The sequence below is a fragment of the Lepisma saccharinum genome, chromosome 4 (assembly GCF_977018435.1).
Source record: "Lepisma saccharinum chromosome 4, izLepSacc3.1, whole genome shotgun sequence".
In the NCBI taxonomy this organism is placed as follows: Eukaryota; Metazoa; Arthropoda; class Insecta; order Zygentoma; family Lepismatidae; genus Lepisma; species Lepisma saccharinum.
In genome coordinates this window covers 19,799,159-19,822,716 of record NC_139232.1, presented here as the reverse complement: position 1 = coordinate 19,822,716, position 23,558 = coordinate 19,799,159, and the positions used below count along the sequence as shown (strand labels likewise).

General features: G+C 38.0%; 1 protein-coding gene across 3 annotated transcripts in view; it reads right to left on the bottom strand.

Annotated features, from left to right (window-relative positions):
- LOC145986395 (diuretic hormone receptor-like) overlaps positions 1–23,558 on the bottom strand; it is a 942,340-nt gene that overhangs the window by 508,899 nt on the left and 409,883 nt on the right. For all 3 annotated transcript variants that reach the window (XM_083120362.1, XM_083120363.1, XM_083120364.1), the window contains exon 3: positions 7,896–8,583. In XM_083120362.1, coding sequence (XP_082976488.1) covers positions 7,896–8,238 — 343 coding nt within the window. In that variant the 5' untranslated portion in view covers positions 8,239–8,583. The remainder of the gene's footprint in view (positions 1–7,895; positions 8,584–23,558) is intronic.

Below are 23,558 nucleotides of genomic sequence, written 5' to 3'. Positions count from 1 at the left end.
CAATATATTCACAAGAAAAGGGAAAGATGTCTACTGCTTAGAGCAGGAGTCTCACCTTGCCTTTTGAACATTAATTCCTTGTATACGGAGACGGTGTTGACAAATTACGTCCAAAGGTTCTTGAATTTTGAATACTGTTTCCTCCCATAAAAAAGTATATATCTGGACCAATGTATTATGCAGTTAAAAGTCGAAATACTTACAGTTTGCTACAGTTACAACTTATATTTTAATATACATTCTTTAACAGATGATCTAGAAATATATTTTGGGGGGTCCGAACTAAGTGTCTCAGGAATAATAATAATAATGTTTAAATTAAAATAATTATATTAAATCAAATCAATATTAATTACAATAGATGAATAAATTAATACTACATTATTAATACACGATTAGGTAAAAGACTATGAGAATAGAGATATAACAGCGCATATTCATTACGTAGCTTACCTGTAGTTAAGATCGGAATAATTTACATAAAAGGAAGTGCCCTGGCAATGAAATTAATGTCAAATAGATGAATAATTGAATACTTATCGAAAAACAAAAATGATTTTAAATGTAGTTGGAGAAAAGTAAGTTTCTGATTAAAATGTTATGCACATTATTTTGAGTAATAGTGTAGCTACATGAATCATCTTTTTAATGTCATTCAAAGCCGTATGATCCCAATATAATCCTTGCCTTCTAAAAATTTCCAAGGAAATTAATAACCATCGATTATGCAACAAATACTAAATTTTTATTACTTAATTTTAGTTCTTTCGGGAGGTCCGAACCTAAGTTCGTCCTTGCTCCCCACCACCTTCCCTCTCTTTAATCAAAAGTTACAATTCGCTCGCTACTCACAGCCAGTTACAAGAAACAGGGAATATTTCTACATTTTCAGCTTGATACTTAATTGCCTTCCCTGTTCCTAACACCTCCAATTCGTAGCCACCGACCTCTGTGGCTGAGTGGTTAGCACAGAGCGCTTCGACGCCAGGGGTTACAGGTTTGAATCCTCGTTTGGGCATGGACGTTCTTTGTGATGGGTGTTCATCAATTTAATCATATTATCAATCAATCTCATCTTTGTGGCAAAAAATAAAGCAAATCAATCAATAAATTCAATGCATAGCACTCATTTATATTAGCGTGTCAGTGCCAGGGTTTGACCCAGAATATCATTACTTACAAGGGAAACTTCTTTCTTTTTATGAAATTAACAAAGCATAATGTGTTGCTTCAACACGAACCAAGTGAGCAGAGGAAGCGTGTCCTGTCACTTTAGCGTCAAGAGAGGCATTTTTTTTCTTTTTCACACATCAGCTACAAAGCTCGTCCTCCACTATAGCGCTTTGAATCGCTGCGTGGAAGATTCTATAAACAGTGCCAGAACTAACTGGATGAACTCGGAATAGTACGAGAGAACATTCAAAGGCCTCGCAAACGGAAAAAAATCAATCTTTACAGTTTGTCCCATTAGTCTGTGGAACAACACCTCGCATAACGGTAGAAAAGGGGAGAAAGCGAGTGGGCGAAGCTGGTAGCTGCAGTCGCATTTCCCTCCTATGCACTCACTTCCCCTCTCATAGGTTCAGTGGTCGAGCCCTCTCGAGGCTTGTTTTCGTTCGCTCGCTACACAGAATCTTGGAACAGAGTAAGGAAACCGAAACCTTCTGGCATGGAAATTCTGCAAATCGCTTCCATCCGTTTCGGCGTTGCACCATTTGATTTCTGCTCTGTTTCTATTACTATTTTTATTTTTCTATGTCGCTTCTCTACCTCTTTGGTTAATTTGCGACGACGATGGTGCAATAAACACGAAAAATGGATGAAGTAGTGGTTAGCACAGTGCGCTACGCCGCCAGGGGAGCCGGGTTCGAATCCAGCTCTTGCAAAGGGTATTCTTTGTTAGTGTTGCCTCATCAATGGAATCACATCATCACTCATCCTCGTCGTCGCGATTAGTCAGTCACAAGTGACACAATAGCGACGCTAAATAACATACACCACACAATCAAACAAACATACGTGATTTGGATGAGTCAAGCACAATGATACATCGAATACCTTGACTAAGATTCGAATCTGAGACCTCTGGCTTTGCAGTACGTGAGCCGACCACCCCATCTTGATTTCTTCTCGGCGGTGCAGTACGTTTCGGGGAAGCTTTCAAGCAGTAAACTTTGTTTGTAGGTTAAACTTTTACGTAATTCCCAGCGACATGACAGTTTAACGACACCACGGAGTGCATAATTTTACTCCATAATTTTATTCCTGATGTTCAAACGAAGCAATATTTATAGAAAACACACACCGACCAAATGCGAAACACAAATATTCTCAGAAAACCACGTTTGTGACACAATTTAAAAATAATTTCGTTCCAGGAAGAACGTAAACGTGTCAGCTTTAGGATGAAAACTGGGAAAGGTTCAAGTTTAAGAGTTCCGTGTGTTTCAATTAAGTTTGTATTTGGAATGAACTCCGCGTCATGATGAGATGAAAACTAGAATGTTCGTACGGCGCAAAAGTCACAGCGATTGCTTCACGCCGCTACAAACTTCGACATGAAACCGTCTTCTTCTGCTGGGGAATCCAGGTCAAACTTGTCCAAAAGCATCAGACTTTCACGAAAGGATAAAATATTTATAGGAATCTTGTGTGCGCGTCCTAGGCGCGCTTTCCTCGTCGCCATAATTCAGCCCCTTCGCCTACTTAGAGTCTTGTCTACAAGCCAACAACTGTCAAGTTACGCCTGGAAACTTTTCCAGGAAAATGGGAAATGGTCGTTCGGGGCATCTGCTGATTTGGAGAGAGCTCATTCAGATTTTTCGCTGCGGCAGGCGACTTGCCAGATTGAGCATCCGCGAGGGTTGGCGGTTTTTCTTGGAGGTTGTCAACGCTGATGCTCAATCGTGTCATTCCAAGAAATTAGGAATGGGTGAGTGAGGTTCGTTTCTGTTTAGCGGATGTTTTATGGCGGTGATTCATCTCTGAAGGTAGGATAAAAGAGCGCCGACAAACGTTTGAAAGAAGTAGACCGTATGTGTAAAGTCTCCTTTCATTTACCCATCCGTCGAACAAAGAATGTTTTATGTCGCTGGGTAAAAGGTTACCTGTTTGGAGTTGATATGCGTAATATTTTATGTAACGTCACCGCTTCAAAATATTGTTAATGGTCCTCCCTTCTGTGAGAGAAAGCTTATTTTTTTGTGTTATTGTATTAAATTGTATCTTACTGTGTATGCATATCTCTATTTTAATATTTATTGTGTTCTATGTACTGAGTAATTATAAAGACATGTTTTATATAATCTTGGATAACAACTTATGTAGGTGTCACTTGTTTTGTAACACGTTTTTATAATTAGAAATTGATTCATCTGCGTTTGACCCGTGATCTTGAGGAAAGTATAAAAGCGAGGATTTTGCACGAGAAGTGAACATTCGCCGCAAATCGTCGATAGAATTTAAACTCGAAAAAACTGCTCGGTGTTGTGCATACATCTTGGTATGGTAGTTAGGGGCGCAAGCTAGGCCTATGCGATCATAGCTAGGCGTATGCGACAACCACCCATTGAGGTTATGTGTTATAGTTGAGCCAAGACACTGATAATGCGAAATACTTGTATTCATCCGAAGTATATTTGCTTTATATTTGTAACAATTATATAATAAATCCTTTTATTTTATCCACAGGATGTTTTCTGATAATCTTATAATTCATAATTTCATTTTTATTTGTCTATTTCAACCTGTTTCTCAACGTAATTAAGAAACCGCAGTGCTGCCACCTAGCGATCAGATTTGTATAATAGTTGGTTACATTGCTGGTTAGAAAAGGCAAAGCAATGGACAAGGAAGGATTTTGCGACAAAACGTTACCTGATGGGGCATTTCTGATACTTTTCTGAAATCAGTGGCCAACACTCTAAAGGAACCAGCTATTAGTTTACAAACACATTTCATTGCAGGAGGGTGGTGAATTATTAATACATACATAAGAAAGGCCATAGCACTCACTTTAATGAACATGTCAGTTTTAAGACTCGCCTCCAGGCCTGTACTCTCTTTCAGCAATTTTCCATCTCCGCCCAAACTTACGATCACCTCCCCCCTTCCCTCGACGTCAACACACTAAGCACATATTAGCCCTTCTCCACTCTGCATTTCGTTGGTGCTGTAGTTTACGTCTCTTTGTTCCTCATCCTTTCCAAAAACAAACCAAAACCGCAACTTATGTGTTCGATTCGTGAAAATGTACGTTATAAGTTAGGCATTATACGTGGGTTGGAAATTTTATAGCTGATTGATTGAATTGGTGATTTAAGTCCACTTTATGCACAGTAAGTGATTTAAGACTAGACCTATAGTTTAAAGTGGGATACGAACCACTATTTGCCTCCACCGGCTATCGAACCCGGTACCCCTTGATTACAAGTCGAGGACTCAACCACTGCGCCATCGGGGAGGCCCTGAAAATTTAATAGTGGCAACTAGTTATTCTCAACTGATACAAAAGAGATACCCCTGTGAAACGTTTACAGCCCTTCGACGTAGTCACCAGCAATGTGTACAACCGTTGCCAGCGATGTCGAAGTAGCAGCGCCTGTTCTGTTGGTGGTTCGAATGGAGCGGTCTATTGCCTGAAGAATCTCTGGAAGAGTTCGGAAACTAATATCCTTCATCTTAGGGATCAAATCAAAGTCATAGGGGCTGGTAGAGCATCTGTCAGCCTCATAGAGCTAACAAATCAGCCACAGGTTGCAACGCAGGTCATGTTCGAAAAATGAACAGTAAAACTGCGCATTGGCGGTCTGTCCTGGTGGCATGGCGAGAATCGCAAGACCTTCAACATTAGTGGGGTTCTCTACACAACTTTAGCTTGACTTTAGACTGCCAACTCCAACGATACTCTATTCCTCTCGTCACTGCGCATGCGCATGCCTAGTCTTGCTAGGAAGAGTCCATTTACTGGGAGGTAGCTTAGGTATCAACCTAACATGTGGTATAAGTGAGAAGCACCATTTCCTTTTCATGGTTTTTATACAGCAGTGTTGCCACTATTACATTTCCAACCCACGTACATTATCTATGTAGTGCCCTTGTTAAAATACATATTGTTAACCTTAGCAATTGATACCATAAATCTGTCGCCCTGTAGTCAAGGGGTTGAGGGTTCGGTACAAGAGAGTTTTTCATATGAACCAATAAGGTCCTTTATGTGAGAATTTCCATAAACTTTATCATTGAAAGGTGTTTGCTTCGTAAGCAAGAAGTCTCGGGTTCTGTTTCCGGCAGGCACACACTGCACGATAAATCCCACAGTCTCCATTAGGGCTATTGAGCACGAATGAAGTCAAAGTAAAGTTTGTCAAATTTAAAGTTTCCAGAACGTTAGAGTAAAGTAAATAATTGATCCATTCCCTATGATATGCCATGAAGGCACATTAGGTAGAGCCGCACACATTACCGATGTCGGTCTTTTTGGACATGATGTGATCAGTATCACCCTCCTGCGGCCGTTATCCTCAAGGTACCCATTTATATCACGCTGGGCGAGCATCAGAGCCGTTTTATGAAGGGATATGGCCGGAAACATTCGGACCCTAGATCACCCGCCTCGTGAATCGAACCCAGGTCTCCCGCGTGGAACTCACACGCCCTAATGACTAGAGCACCGCAGCTTCTACTTCCGCATAGAGTGAACTTGAAACAGAAGTATAAATTTCTCTTCACGATTAGTATGTCTGATGTTGTCAGGCATTGAGAATTTTGTCATGTCACGGATGATTGGATTTGCTACATCAGATTCCCGGTACAAGAGGAAACCATTTATCTATCGTCTATGATGTTCACTTTGCAACACGAGAAGAAACTCGTGGCCTCAAAAATCAACAAATATCTACTAGCAAAATATGTTCCATCCTAAATACAAACAAACTGTGCATGTGTGTGGTTTATTCAGAAAATACCTTCTTTTATTTTTTCGTATCGTTCGGCTTTAGCCCGAAGCAAAAGCAAAAAGGCTCATCTCCTTCAAGAGCTCGGGTAAGATTTTTTTTGTCTTCGATCTCTGGGTTGACGGATCAACTGAAGGACTCCGAGCCAGGAAGTTCAATAACAAGACAATATGACGGGATCCTCTCTCCGTCTTCCATTTCCTGTAACCTCTTCCGCTTAGCTTCCCGAGGAGAAGGATCACCAGAATTTAAAGAAATCTGCCCATGCACGAAAGGGAAAGGATAGATATTAAAAAGTTAGTTACTAATCGTAAATAAACAAAGATCTGAATAAGGATACAATTAAAATTGATTTAGAAAGAAATGGAAAGATATATAGAACAGTGTATAAGAAGAGCTTCTACGAAAATGGTTTCGTAAGAGGATAGCTTTCTATTAAAGGTAGGGCTTAGCAGATACCGATACTTCAAAATTGTTGCAATTAAAAGCTTTTAAGATATTGATGAATATTAATGAAATAGTTTTCTACTCCAAATATAAGCATAAATATACCAGTTTTGCTTTACAATATTCAAAAATGCAATCAAAATATAATAATGCCTGTTACGTAATCACAAAATACAGTTCTTGTTAAAACATTAATGGAACTTTCGAATTTTGCATTACTTGAAGTGCAATACGACTCCCGGAAAGTGTCGCTCAACAATTTTAAGGGCCCGGCGAAGAAAACTCCGGAAAAGTATCGGTCGGTATGGGTAAATAAAATCCAACCGATAATTACCGATATCAGCATCGGATCAGTCCCAATTAAAAGATAATTTTCAGTATTATTATTGATTTGTGGTCAAACTAATAGCAGGTTTTTCTTTTGAAAACGTTGGATAACACCGGGAAATTGATCGAGAGTTTGCTTGTTATCTTCCTGAATCAGTAGCGTTCGCAGAATTTTGTTTCGGAAGGGACTCAACCTAAAGCATTATATAAGGTACAGCTAGCTACCCATGCAACATGACACACCGTGAAGATATATCAGGAAATGTGGAGGTAGCGGGGAAATATCCAGAATCTCGGCCACGTGTCGAGATAATGTGATCAGCAACACGCTCCGGTCGCCTTTTCCGGCTTGTTTGAAGAAATACTAGCAACATAGTTCAATCGAACCGCATGGGTTTGAAACAGTAAAAAAATATTTAATCACATCCTCGAACTTATTCCTCTAATATATGAAACACGAAGGTATAATTTGACTTAGAATGAAGCTCGGATGTCTAAAGAACAAAACAACCTCTATTTTGTTTTACTAACGTAATTACAACGCTTTCACGATATTTATGAATGCAACCATTCGTTTCGCACACACTTATTTTAAACCCATACGTTAAGTAAGCGAAATTCGAGTTTGGTGCGTATTGTTAAGGAAATGATGAAACATCTGTATTATAATTTATACAGATATATGTGCATGTGTATTTTTGAAGGTTAACAATAGTTGTTTTTAAAACTTTTATGAAGAATTTTAACATTTGTAAATAGTCTCTTTGATCAAGACTTGAAGAATGTACAGGAAGTATGTAGCAAAACGTAGCCCAAAACTCACAATTTGAGTTTTAACTTGACAAAGAAAGAAAAATGCTATTGCATTTGCGAGGTTTTCATAAAAATACACTTTCTTGATAACGTAACGTGAAGTCTCATAAAACAGAAACTGCGATATTGCTTAAAGAACTGGAAGCACTATCGGTTGGAAACTGAGCAATAATCGGAAAAAATATTGGGAAGGATTGATGCGTAAAGTTTCGAAATTTGAAACTTATCGAAACATAGGTTTCATCTGTATATCTTCCAATAACATATATATCATCCAATTTTCTGCATTTAACACTCACTACAATTCCAATATGTGAAATGTAAAAATAAGCTAAAAATGAAAACTGTACTTACCAGCTGGATCATAGCGCACATTGTTGAACTTCTCCATGCACGGAAGAACGGACCACGTCCCTGCTTGCGTCGTGGGCCAACAGAGAATCCTGTCCCACGTTCTGTTGCAGTACGCCATATTGTCTCTGGGATACGGCTCGGTGATAAATTCTATCATGCACTTAATTTCGTTGTTCAAGCTCGTGTTCAAAAGTCCCGCGACGTCTCCGAGCCCTGGTCCCAAATCCTTCACGCTCTCTCCGTATTCGGCGTTCGAATCGTCAGGCTCCTCGCTGATCAAAACGGCGCATGCGTACGCCAACACCAGAGCGCAAGCAAACAGCACGCCTCTAGCGGACAACATCTGCACCACAGTTAGTTCAGCGCGGAATTCGAAACAGAGCAAACACGCACTTGAAATTTCACTAATTGTCTGAACATTTCTCGGTTGGAGTTACTGGGACGTGACGACGTGTTGACGACCTAACCGACATCTATCTTTATACAGATTAAACGCGGATAATAGTGTAATGTTTCGCCACAGTTGCATTCCATAACCATGGGATTGAGAAATGTTCGTTCTTAATCTGAGAAAATCCTTAGTGACATTTTGGAGGACATTTTGTCAATGATAGCCAAAAACTTAGTGCACATGAAGAGCTTCATATCTTCTCTCCTGTCGACCGTAGAAGAAATTCATCCAACAGACCTGCAAAGAAGACAAAAGTAATTAATATGTAAAGTACACGTGTGCAGTAAAGTAACAACCACATTGTTTATTTCTACACCATTCGTGAGAAACAAATAAAAATTAATACATTACATTTGTTTTTGCATTCCATTACTTAGCTTAGCCGACATTAGGAGCGGAGTGGTTAGCACAGTCTCGAATCCCGGCGTGGGCAAGGGTGTTCTTTGTTAGAGTTCCTTCATGTATTTCATCATATCATAAACCATGCTCACCTTCGTGATTAGCCAAAGTGGCAGGAAAAATAATTAAAAGAAACGAAATGAATAAACAATCAATAATTGCTTATACTCTGTCCCGGATATCTCTGGAGCAAGGCCGCGAATAGCAGCAGAGAAGGAGGATCGAGTGGGAAGAGCAAAGCAGTACACGCTGCTGCGAAGGCTGGTAACTGCAGTCGCCCGGCAAGCAATCCAATTCTCTCTCACTTGTTCATTGGTGGAGCTGTCTCGCGTCACTACTTGCGCAGAGACTTGTATTCGTTCGTTTGCTCCAGCGATGGTTGCGACAGAGTGTAGCTTAGCTCTCTTGTCACTTTTCGATGACCGCGAAGACACTGAATGATGATCTACCGATATTTGAAAGTACCGTCTCAAACGATTACCAACGTCCGGCAGGAACTCGAACACAGAACCTTCTTGTGGTCAACCAAACCTGCTCACGTGCATATCAAATGGATGATGCCCAAATCTATTTATTATAGCCACTAGTTCAGAGTTTAAATAGCAAAAAAGTACGATAGAAATGAAGATTATAATTGGTAACCGCTGTAAGTGCCACAATAATTCAAACACAGTTTTCCACGTTAAACTGTGAAATGTGCCATGCTTTATAATGTGGTAAACGTGAAATGTGTCTGGTAGCCCTCTAAGTACTTCAAAGGGCTTGTAAAAGGTCACTAGTGTGCACATTCTAACGGGCTGATGTACAGAACCATGCGATTTCCCAACACTTTTAGTCCTCAAATATCGTAATTATTTTCCTTTGGATTCATGAAATCAAAATACTGGAGTCGGAATCAAGCAGTTACATTGTGTGCATTTCCATTCTACTTGTTATGCTTCACAACAGGACCTAACTTTGGGAGGACAGAATCGAACTTGGAGCTTAACTTTGGACGGTCAGAAGCAAAAGTTTTCAAGCCCTTAAAAGTATCATCCAGAACTATTTAGATAAATAACTGCTACATTTGCAAAATCAAAATAATTACTCTTTAATTTCATTCTCCGGTCCCAACAGGTTAATAAAACATTAACCTGTAACTTTCATAAATCTAAAAATTTGGGGGACATGTGCCTTTGTTGCACCCCACCAAGTTACGCCTATGCTTCAAAATTGCTAAAATTGTACACAAGTTCCAGAGATCTTACAACCCCCTTAAAAAATCATGGGATGTGGAGATAGTATTCATCTCATCCATCACATCAGAACTGGATAAAATGTGGTGCTCGTGTGGAATTTCACAAGACAAATAGAACTTCAGCGCCTCCGGGAAAACGAATGATGTTCCTACGGGTTGAATAATATTTGATATCAGACATTCCGTTGGGACACTTCTAGATAGGTTTCTCGCCTTGTAATAAATGGGTTCGTGTTTGATTTTCTGTGAGGAGATTAGAAATTCAGATTCTAGATACACACACCACTACCGTCGATCCTACGGCTTCTGTATCTGTAATACAATGGAAACTGATAGTCTCGGATATGAAGGAGCGCAGAGATGTCTCGTCCCTGAAGGTTATGCAACCCACAATATTAAAATGTACGTTCGGTTGCATAACATCAGGGCGTTTCTCGTGATACAGATCGGTTGGATCTTTGATGGAGCCAGTTCACCTGTTTTCGAATTTTCCTCTCTTTTGAAAAACTGCTATGATATTCCAAAGCCTGGAAAATTATATAAGGTGATAATTCCTTCTAGAGAATTCAAGCGAATCTTCGTGTGATTTGCATCCGTTATTGTCTAAAAATTATCAACAGTTTAATAGGCTTACTCAGCCACGAGACAAACATATGATTGTATGCTAATAGAACTTGAACAAAGAAAACATATTATGTTTTTTTTTCTGTCAATACCAATAAAGGAACTCATTTCTGTTCCTTGAAGTTCTCGTACAGTTAAGGTTTTTTAATGCGAGAGCACCTGGGTTCAATCCTCTGTGGAAGTTTCAAAATTTCGATTTTAACCCAGCATCGTGAGAAGTTAGATCTATTTCCATATTCCTGTGTAGAAGGGCAACTGCTGCGCAGAGCACAGCTGTTGCACCATGAAATTTAGTTTAGCTCCATTTGTGCTTCTTGAAACGTGTTTTGAGCACTTTGTCTGAAAACATTCACGTTAATCTTGTTGACATAGACATTTTGCTTCGTAAAAGTATTTGGCGTTCGTATTGTCCTTATTCAATGTCGCTATTCTACCACTTTTAGCTAATTGCGACGATGATGATGAACGGTGATTAGGTAAAAGGGACGAAAGGTCACTCACAGAGAACCATTCACGTCAGGACTCGAATCTGGGACTATTGAAGGCTTTGTGAATAAAAAGAAGTTGGGAAGAATGTAGTGTCGAGATGCCTATAGCTTGAGATAAGTATCTCGGTGATACCCTATAAAAGTAGAGCATAATCATATTGTGGTTTTTGGAGGCACATAGTGATTCGGATCCCACTTTAAAATGTAGGTCCAGTCCCGATTAGCCTTACTGCGCACAAAGTGAACTTAAAACACCAAATCAAATCAATCATATTTGTGGTTTTGCCACTATACGAAGCTTTGAATGGAGTGTTAAAGTGTATTTTTTGGCACCCCAAAAGAAGATAGTAGTGATGTGTTTCTTTCACATCATTTGCAGCTTTCACATTAATCCCGTGTTCTTGAAAGGACACATGATTGTTCTTTCAGTTGTCTTATCTGTGATTAGCTTCAAGAAGTAAAAATACTGACATAAAATAACGAAAAATGCAACATATTGCTACGATCACCAAGAATAACTGGCCTTGTAATCAATACGGTCCAGGCTCAACTTGAAAAGAAACACGTTTCATTCCAACGAGTTCCAATTTAAAAATTCAGATTCACCAGTATCGATTACACTACCACAAGAAGTTGTTTTCCAATATAAAGAAACCATTTATGTCGTACTGCTTAATCTCATCGCCTTGTGGTTCCTACACTCTACTTCGGATGGAGAAATATCGAGTACTACAGCTCCAGTTCTAATTATAATACCCGTTCATAAAATGTGATTAAATTGAACCATTGATTAAACAAACCTATTGAAATAGACGATCCATTTCCAGTGTGTGAAACATTGAACAAATACTTTACCGAATTAGGAGATAACTTAGTAACAAATATACCTAACGTAAAAAATCCATTGCACCTTTAGCGTAACTCTAAACCGCCTACTCTAGAAAGCATTTTTTCTAACCACAACAAATGAAATATCGAAAGAAATAGGGAATTTAAAAGACTCAAATGTAGGAGACGAATTTCCAGTCAGAGTAATAAAAGAAATCAAGGAGTTGATAGCACCTATTTCAGAATATCTCTTTAATGACTGTATCGCGAATGGTGTCTTTCCTACTAAGTTAAAAAAAGCAAAAGTCAACCCAATATCTAAAACATGGGAGTGAAAACCTGGTTCGAAATTACAGACCAATTTCATTATTACCTGTGCTAAGCAAGATTCTAGAAAAGTTAATAAAATGTCGCCTTCTACAGTTCCTTAATAAGCACAACATAGTATTATCAGAAGAACAAAGAGGATTTATTGATAACAAACGCACAAGTGCAACACATACATTTATCGAATCCATCTCGCAAAGTATAAACGATACAAAATTAGTACTGGGGATATTTTTCGACTTGACAAACGCCTTTGATTTGGTATACTTAAAATATTAATTTCTAAAATAGAACACTATGGGATAAGGGGTAACGAGCTTGAAATTATGAAATCATACTTATCAAACAGAATGCAGTGTGTTTAAATTAGCCACAAAAGAGAAGAAAACGTAAGAAAATACAAATTCAAACTAAAGACATTAAAATATGAATTTCTCCACTGAAATCAGATGGACAAATAATAACTTCTAATCCAGTGGTTCCCAAGTTCGCGCCGCGGTGCCTTGGTACGCCGCAAAATGTTCCAATATATTCAATCAACGTTATGATTCTTCCAAATATGAGCTTATTTAGTACTTTTTACATATAAAATGTTTCTGAATTTGAAATAAGTAACTTATGGGAAGCAACCTAACCATGCTAATTGTTAGATAGGCCTACACTCTGACTTGCGCGCCGCGGAAAATCTTCAAACACAAAGGGCGCCGTGAAACGAACAACTTTGGGAACCTCTGATCTAATCCTAAGCAGTAAGGTTGAGTCACTGACTCCTTTTAAGAGTCAGACATATTCCTAAGAATACATTATCTCTTCTCTCCTGGAAATTTCATAAACTGTAAGTACGTCCCTCTGGTTCTCACACGACGATATATTCGTAGAGCTAGGTAGGTTATCCGTAATTATAACACAAACTAAAGACAATAATTATAAATTGAATTAGCAAAAATTTTAGCAATGCACCTCTCGTTCCTGAAGATAGGAAAGAATAAATTAGTAGAAATGTCCCCGAAATCCTAACATTCATGTATCTTAGAAAGTTGAGGCAGAGATGAATGTAGTGAAGATACTTTCCTGTTGCTTGTCAAAACGTAATGAGCAATTCTGAATATCTGGCTACCATTTTCCTTCCTAAATTCCATGAGAACTTCGTAGCAGTTCCACCCCTTTGTGCTATATGTACTTCTGGAGAAATGTCACCGTGCTTTCATCTAAGATCAATATTCTTAATTTCCCGTTCTCTCTCTCTCCGTTTCAAAATTGAAAAACTAAGCCTTCTCCAAAACTTGAAAAATGTTAAATTGGTCTTTCTGGGTAAACTTACTTTTCTGTTTCATGACAAGAGAAAAATTGTGTTTTATTCTCATTCCTCTATATCTCTATCCAATTTTGTTCACTAAAAATTACAGTCGCTCAAATTAAAAATAAATGAGTTTAAAATTTACGTTACATGCTGAAAATAATATTCGCACTGCTTCCCATTAGTAAGTCAAATACGTTATTCTTTTTTCTAGCATCATTGCAAAAGATATATACGTATTACTTTCGACGTTTATTCGTTGAGAAAATTCTCATACAACAGCGCAAGCCTTTACATAGTACTGCAATAACACTAATGAGGTAATACCATTGAACATATTGCACACAATGATCTAAGAAAAAAAAGTATGTATGCAGGAAAAGCATTTCATTCGCAATACACTTTCAGAAAACAATACTCCAATTCAAGGGTCAGTGAAAAAATCACATAAGTCAATTTTCTGTCGTAAGGAAAGTAGTGGTTTAATTTCCTTCCATGTGAATGCTGTGACGAACTTTACAACATGCTTTATTAAGTTTCATACATTTGACACTTCCATTCATCAAAACAGATGTTTTTCAACAATTTAATTTACATGTTCAGTAACGTTTCACAACAAAAGATCCTTTTTTCCTAAAGTTCCTATTCCCTGGCCCTTCCATTAATGTGATATTAGTTTTAGGCACTGTAGTTTAAATGTTATCACCGTTTTAGTCTTGTAGTTTATAAAATAAATTCCGCGATAAATTCAGAATTGTGAGAACACAAAGCACCTTAATTATGGACACCCACTTAACATTATTCAAAATATCTTTAAAATCAGTGTGTATTTTCCACTTACAACCCAGCATCTGAAAGAAATAATCTAATTAAGGGAATAAAGTAATTGTCTCCCATTTTACATGTCTTGTCATGCATTACAATTTTCAGGCCATTTAGAAAATAACGCAAAAAAATATTTAATATTGCCCAAATAATTCTTTCACTGCCTTCCTATCTAAATTGTTCCCTTAGATTGCATTATTAGTGTTATTATTAGTAGCAGTAGCAGCCTAATTATGGTATTATCACACTAGACTAATTTTTATGTGTTAGTAATACGGTCATCTCACTTTTTCTGAACATATAATGATATATATTTAGAATAGTGATATACTCTGTATTGAAAGAGATGGAAGTAAGAGGAAATATATCGATTAGATTAAAACAATGTATCGCATACGCTGACGATATCCTTTCAACACTAAAGACGGAAAACATTAATAGAAACATTTGAACAACTAGAAAAGAAAGCTTTTGAAACATATCTCATAATTAACATGCAGAAAACGAAATATATTAGATGTGTAAGAGGTAAAAGTAGATTACAAGAAGTAATTATACACGAAGAACGAATAGAGGCATACGATTCTTCAAATATCTTGGATCAGTAGTCAACGGAGACAACACAATTGAAGGAGGAATTAAAAAGGGAATTATTTTGGGCAATAAAGCATTTTTGTTAATTTAGCTCTATTCAAAAGCAAATTTATATTTGAATCATCTATATTGAGACTTTATCACACACTAATAAGATCCTGAAATTAAATATACATGTGGAACTTGGACACTCAAAGACTCTTGTAAACAGAAACTTTTAATATTTTAAAGGAAAATTTTAAGACTAATATCTGATCTTCTGAAAGAACCTGATGGTACTTGGAGAATACGAACCAACGGAGAACTCAATAAAATAATAAAGCATGAAAATATCATACACTTCATTGCATCACAAAGATTAAGGTCGTTTGGATGCATACGTGAATCAGAAAAAAAAGGTTACAAGAAGCATTCTGCGAATGCACGAAATAGGAAATAAGTTATTGGTATACCCAGAGGTGCAACAAATGGCGTCATACACGCGTGGCGAGTTTCGAAACTTTACATTTACCGTCAGTGCCGTAGCAGCCGATGCAATGGTAAAAGGCTTACAGAATTGGATTGGAAGTGCGAAGTGTCATACGCTTCTTGTGGGCGAGGAATGTTTCGGCAGCGGCAAAATGCCAGAGTGCACACAGTGGACGTCCAACTTCGACAACAACAGACGTGAATACGGCGCGAGTGGATGAAATAGTTCAAGTGGAAATGTGGAACCATGCCCCATACAGACCGTACTTGGCCCCCAGTAACTTTGTTTGCTTTTCCCCCAGCTGAAAGCGCACTTGTCTGGTACACGCTTCTCATCCGACGACGACGTCCAAGCAGCTGCCACGAAGTGGTTCAATGAGCAGGGACATGATTTCTGCCAAGAAGGCATCAAAAAGTTGGTCCAGCTGCCTGATAAATGTCTCAATCGCCTTCGCGATTACGTGGAAAACTGATGTGTGTGTAGCCTGCTTAGAATACATCATCAATTTCATACCAGGTCTTACTGTGCCGTTTCATTTCTTGATAGATAGAATGATCACAGATTAGCGTATATACCCTTATCTGTGGAATAACCGATGCAAGATAAGTAAAATAAATCTTCAAATTAACCTCAATCTTTAGGCAGGCCAAACAATTTAGCAAGTTTCTGCTCTTTCATTCTGGTTATCTTCAGGTTTTGTTTACAATGCACCATTTTCGAGATATTAATTTTATTTATTTTCAAGGTGAATTTTTGGCGCAATTGTTTCAAGATGGATGCGAACCTACAGGCTAGAGAGTGGTAGACTCTTGAAAATCTGTTTCCTTACATGTTTTTACTATAGGGGGACTTGGTTTCATTTCTGTTGCAATTAGTTCAGCAGACGACATTGTTTTCTCGTCTAATGCGTGAAGTTGTAGTACCTCAAGAAAAAGAAAATAATTAAATGTTTTTAATTTTTTTAGTAAACTACAGCGTTTTACAAACATTAAGATTTTGTATGGCTGTTTCTGGTATTGTTATAATGAAGTTACTTTAATTGGATCTTGAAGAACCGTTAGGTAAATAATAACAAATTAAACACTTTGATATTTGAAAAGATATAACTCTAGGGTTTCCGTTCATTCGAATGTCGAAGGGTGACACCACTGTATAAAAACATATAAATTCATTCTACCTTTCGTAGTGCACGAATGCTGATATTTAATGCGTAGTATCCTCCGTTTATCAATGTACTAAAGCAGGGATAACTTTTCCCTGGAGTCTAATCAGTGATGTTACCCTACTTTACAGAATGGGTTTTCGTTTTATTCCCTAATTTGGAATTGCATAGCCAGCATTCTCTTTGCTGTGGTTCTTGCTCAGGATCCATGATAGAGTCGTTCGCTCGGAGAAGCATTTTTCTTTATAAACGTCGCGACACGGGGAAAATGTAATTTGGGGGCTCTTCTCCTGAGGGTAGGAAAACGATTTCCAAGAAAGCTCTGTAGAGGCAATTTCGTGGATATTATGTTACATACATGCCGCATTTTATAATATTACTCCAGGAAAATGTGAAGTGGCCCTGGAGGAATTTGTTGATGTTGCCACAAAACGTTACTCCACCGTTCATTAAGTAAATTGGATGCTGTAAAATATACCTTGTTGTCTAAGATGAATATTACTTAAAAACCTAAAGTCTTCAGAGAAGATTTAGCTGAATTTTGAATCAGATTTATTTTTATTTTCGATCATAATTTTAGGCTTATGTAGGGTTGATGTATTTAGAGCTCAAAAGAAGCACGTAGAGTTTTGGTAACGTAGCATGGCACGTCATACTTTCCATGTGAGGAATACCTTTTCACTTGTGGTGGCATGTACACTTTTGAAATTGCAACACGCTCTTGCTGATAACAAGGGGACAGATTTGTATGTTAATACATACTTTCAAACAATGCTACAATGAATGTTCTTGTATATTATCTTTTCGAATCGTGCTATGTAAACTCCAAAAATGTTGTTTTTATTATCTTGACTGATTGAGTTGGTGTTCGCTTTTTGCACATTAAGGATAATCGGGACTGGACCTACAGTTCTAAAGTGGGATCCGAACCACTAAGTGCCTCCACAGGGTATCAAACCCGTGACCCCTTGATTACAAGTGACGACTCTATCGGGGAGGCTTTGTTTTTATTATCTATATTTACATATATTAACTCATAGCGCGTATTTTACATATTTTATTTATTTTTACATATAACGTCCATATTTTAAAACATTTTCCAATATATATTTAATTCTCATGAAAATACTACATTTTCTTTTCTTCTTTTCTTGTGTACCTTAGATTTTTCATTCATCTGTGTTCTGTCCGTTTCGTACTCTATGATTATTTCAAATCTAGACAATATGCAATGCATCTGTCATTGTAATATTCCTGTCAACAATAAAGAATGGAAGTGCAAGCCCTCACGGTGCAATCCCTTGCTCTGCATTTTAAATATACTCTCATTAGTGCATGGGATACTGAACCAAGTTTCAGTCAATATAAATCTGTATTTGGGGACAATCAGAGATTCATGATTCAGGTATTAAAATAAAGTTTGGTAATCCATATTTGTTAACACAAAATATAGCTCATTTTGTGTTTGTATTGTGCGTTGCAGTTAATGACATGTAAGCCAAATGCCTTTTATTTAACCAAGTGAGCAGATGCTTAATGAAAATTGCCCATTTTTTTAAATTGTAAATCCATATTTAAATCATATTTTGATTAAAATAACTAAATATATATATTTACATGTCTTACACTCTGTTTAGTACATAAAAATGCGTTCTCTGCTTATAACTCAGAATGTTCATCCTTGTACATTTCCGCCACTGGATAGTCCGTCGTCACCTGGAAGACCTCCTACCTATCACGTGAGTGTTTTCACCCAATGACAGGAGCACTAGAGGCAGCACCTGGTTTGTTCTCTGCCGGCCAGAGTTCGCTGTTTCCTTTATATTCTTTCCATATTCATCAGACTGGTGAACCAAAAATAAGATCAAATTCGGTGAAATGTAGAAATAACTTTACTGAAACAAATGAAGACTAGATTTCGAAAGCGTTTGTATTGTAGATTTTAGGGTGCAAGCGACGCCTAAAGCCACGTAAGCTCTACGTCCAACGTCTGCGAATGCACGAAATAGGAAATAAGTTATTGGTATACCCAGAGGTGCAACAAATGGCGTCATACACGCGTGGCGAGTTTCGAAACTTTACATTTACCGTCAGTGCCGTAGTAGCCGATGCAATGGTAAAAGGCTTACAGAATTGGATTGGAAGTGCGAAGTGTCATACGCTTCTTGTGGGCGAGGAATGTTTCGGCAGCGGCAAAATGCCAGAGTGCACACAGTGGACGTCCAACTTCGACAACAACAGACGTGAATACGGCGCGAGTGGATGAAATAGTTCAAGTGGAAATGTGGAACCATGCCCCATACAGACCGTACTTGGCCCCCAGTAACTTTGTTTGCTTTTCCCCCAGCTGAAAGCGCACTTGTCTGGTACACGCTTCTCATCCGACGACGACGTCCAAGCAGCTGCCACGAAGTGGTTCAATGAGCAGGGACATGATTTCTGCCAAGAAGGCATCAAAAAGTTGGTCCAGCTGCCTGATAAATGTCTCAATCGCCTTCGCGATTACGTGGAAAACTGATGTGTGTGTAGCCTGCTTAGAATACATCATCAATTTCATACCAGGTCTTACTGTGCCGTTTCATTTCTTGATAGATAGAATGATCACAGATTAGCGTATATACCCTTATCTGTGGAATAACCGATGCAAGATAAGTAAAATAAATCTTCAAATTAACCTCAATCTTTAGGCAGGCCAAACAATTTAGCAAGTTTCTGCTCTTTCATTCTGGTTATCTTCAGGTTTTGTTTACAATGCACCATTTTCGAGATATTAATTTTATTTATTTTCAAGGTGAATTTTTGGCGCAATTGTTTCAAGATGGATGCGAACCTACAGGCTAGAGAGTGGTAGACTCTTGAAAATCTGTTTCCTTACATGTTTTTACTATAGGGGGACTTGGTTTCATTTCTGTTGCAATTAGTTCAGCAGACGACATTGTTTTCTCGTCTAATGCGTGAAGTTGTAGTACCTCAAGAAAAAGAAAATAATTAAATGTTTTTAATTTTTTTAGTAAACTACAGCGTTTTACAAACATTAAGATTTTGTATGGCTGTTTCTGGTATTGTTATAATGAAGTTACTTTAATTGGATCTTGAAGAACCGTTAGGTAAATAATAACAAATTAAACACTTTGATATTTGAAAAGATATAACTCTAGGGTTTCCGTTCATTCGAATGTCGAAGGGTGACACCACTGTATAAAAACATATAAATTCATTCTACCTTTCGTAGTGCACGAATGCTGATATTTAATGCGTAGTATCCTCCGTTTATCAATGTACTAAAGCAGGGATAACTTTTCCCTGGAGTCTAATCAGTGATGTTACCCTACTTTACAGAATGGGTTTTCGTTTTATTCCCTAATTTGGAATTGCATAGCCAGCATTCTCTTTGCTGTGGTTCTTGCTCAGGATCCATGATAGAGTCGTTCGCTCGGAGAAGCATTTTTCTTTATAATCGTCGCGACACGGGGAAAATGTAATTTGGGGGCTCTTCTCCTGAGGGTAGGAAAACGATTTCCAAGAAAGCTCTGTAGAGGCAATTTCGTGGATATTATGTTACATACATGCCGCATTTTATAATATTACTCCAGGAAAATGTGAAGTGGCCCTGGAGGAATTTGTTGATGTTGCCACAAAACGTTACTCCACCGTTCATTAAGTAAATTGGATGCTGTAAAATATACCTTGTTGTCTAAGATGAATATTACTTAAAAACCTAAAGTCTTCAGAGAAGATTTAGCTGAATTTTGAATCAGATTTATTTTTATTTTCGATCATAATTTTAGGCTTATGTAGGGTTGATGTATTTAGAGCTCAAAAGAAGCACGTAGAGTTTTGGTAACGTAGCATGGCACGTCATACTTTCCATGTGAGGAATACCTTTTCACTTGTGGTGGCATGTACACTTTTGAAATTGCAACACGCTCTTGCTGATAACAAGGGGACAGATTTGTATGTTAATACATACTTTCAAACAATGCTACAATGAATGTTCTTGTATATTATCTTTTCGAATCGTGCTATGTAAACTCCAAAAATGTTGTTTTTATTATCTTGACTGATTGAGTTGGTGTTCGCTTTTTGCACATTAAGGATAATCGGGACTGGACCTACAGTTCTAAAGTGGGATCCGAACCACTAAGTGCCTCCACAGGGTATCAAACCCGTGACCCCTTGATTACAAGTGACGACTCTATCGGGGAGGCTTTGTTTTTATTATCTATATTTACATATATTAACTCATAGCGCGTATTTTACATATTTTATTTATTTTTACATATAACGTCCATATTTTAAAACATTTTCCAATATATATTTAATTCTCATGAAAATACTACATTTTCTTTTCTTCTTTTCTCGTGTACCTAAGGTTTTTCGTTCATATGTGTTCTATCCGTTTCGTACTCTATGATTATTTCAAATCTAGACAATATGCAATGCATCTGTCATTGTAATATTCCTGTCAACAATAAAGGATGGAAGTGCAAGCCCTCACGGTGAAATCTCTTGCTCTGTATTCTAAATATACTCCCATTAGTTCATGGGATACTGAACAAAGTTTCAGTCAGTATAAATCTGTCTTTGGGGACAATCAGAGATTCATGATTCAGCTCTTAAAACAAAGTTTGGTAATCCATTTTTGTTAACAAAAAATAAAGCTCATTTTGTGTTTGTATTGTGCGTTGCAGTTAATGACATGTAAGCCTAATGCCTTTTATTTAATCAAGTGAGAAGATGCTTAATGAAAATTGCAATTATTGAAAATTGTAAATCCATATTTAAATTCATATTTTGATTAAAATAACTAAATATATATATTTACATGTCTTACACTCTGTTTAGTACATAAAAATCCGTTCTCTGCTTATAACTCAGAATGTTCATCCTGGTACATTTCCGCCACTGGATAGTCCGTCGTCACCTGGAAGACCTCCTACCTATCACGTGAGTGTTTTCAGCCAATTACAGGAGCACTAGAGGCAGCACGTGGTTTGTTCTCTGCCGGCCAGAGTTCGCTGTTCGCTTTATATTCTTTCCATATTCATCGGACTAGTGAACCAAAAATAAGATCAAATTCGGTGAAATGTAGAAATAATTTTACTGAAACAAATTAAGACTAGATTTCGAAAGCGTTTGTATTGTAGATTTTAGGGTGCAAGCGACGCCTAAAGCCACGTAAGCTCTACGTCCAACGTCTAGCTCGACAGGAAGGTGTTGATCATCCTTGGTATAAGCGCTTGGAGCAATTACGTGGGTCTCATACGCTCGACAGTAGTGTGATCATACAGGTACTGGATCTCGCAGGAGAGTTTCCAAGTTAGGGTAGGTGGGTGAGGGACGGTGTGCCTTCCGTCTACAGTCCTTTACCATCAGTCTCTGTTCAAGAAATATATGTGGAGAGAGAGTCGGTAATTGTGATTTCCGGTTTGCCTCATCTCGTCCGGTACGCTCTCTATCTACTCACCCAGAGGACAAACAGTTTGTGCAGCTATGGGATTCCCAGCGTCGTCTTGTCCTATAGCGGACGCAGTTCCCTCGGCGAGAAGAGACACTAATGTTCTTTCACGTATATGAGAAGAAAAGTCAGTGACGATTTTAATTCTGAAAATCTTATCACATTGCGGAATCTCATTTTACAAATACAGTAAAACTTCGTTAATCCGAACTAATGGGGTGGATAAGTTGACAGGTTTAACGAAAGTCCGGATTAACTGAAATAACCTAAAAGAACAGTAGAAAGTGCATTAAAACTCCGTTTATAGCAACAAAACACGTTTATTAGTGTATTTAAAGGGCATAGGCCTAAATACACTATACAGTGCAGTACAAAGTCTGCGGGAAACAGAATTTCATCAGTGGTTGACTGCCTTTTCTATGGGAAGTTCTCTTGTTGACTTCTAGCCACATTTAAAACCTTTCATTCTGCTTTTTTTTCCTTCCTTTTGCTTGTCCGGATTAAGCGAAGTCCGGTTTATCGGGGTCCGGCTTATCGGGATTCAGATTAACGAGGTTTTACTGTATAAGAGGCGTTTCTAAAATGAGCGGAGAAGGCTTTCCTGCTCGTTGCAACAGAGAATGGGAGCATGCTTTGATGAATCAGCATCTCTTAATTAATGTCACGTGCTAGGGAAGGAGCAGAGCTATTTAAGATAGCGAGAGTATGTGTATGCATCCAGTTCATTGGTCATCAGTGCAACAAATTCGGCGTGACATTTTCTCCTGTTGCCCACAGAACGGATATTAAGACTGAAAACCAGTATCAATGCATACGACGCCATTTACATGCATGAGCCGCACAAGATCTCCTGGTTGGTGCAACTTGATGACCTCATGGTGTGACCTTGTGAAAGCTTTGATGGGCATTCCGAAATTCACGAGTGTGCATCAGTGGCGGATCGGTGAATACTGGAAAGCGAGGTTTATTGGAGAACTATGTGTGTGTGTGTGTGTATGTGTGTAAGAGTATTTTTATATACACGTTCAGTCAGGATAATTACAAGGATTCGTTTTAGGTAAAATTTGTAGTAAAATTAAGTAATCGAGGGTGGGATCGGAATCATTGTATGATGTACCTTCACCAGATAACGAACCCAAGATCATTTAATTGCATTAGTATATTTTAGTGAAATATGTAGAAGTAGAGTTCTACAATATGTTTATTAACAATGATTACGTAAAGGGACAAGGTGAAAAATGAATTTCATGCGAAGCTGTCACACACAAGGGAAATATTTGACCTAGAATGCTCGCTTTGTGTTCATCAGTTAACTAACATTATTGCCTTGTAACCAACAAGCCCGGGTTCAATATGCGGCGTCAATTGATTTAAATGTATATTAAATCTAGTTCTGATTCGAGGTCCGTAGACCGCTAGTTTCCCCCGCTCTTGAAGGTCTGGTCATAACTGGCCTTTTTTCCAGCCCCCATGTTTACAGCCCCTGTAGGGTCTGTGTGACATC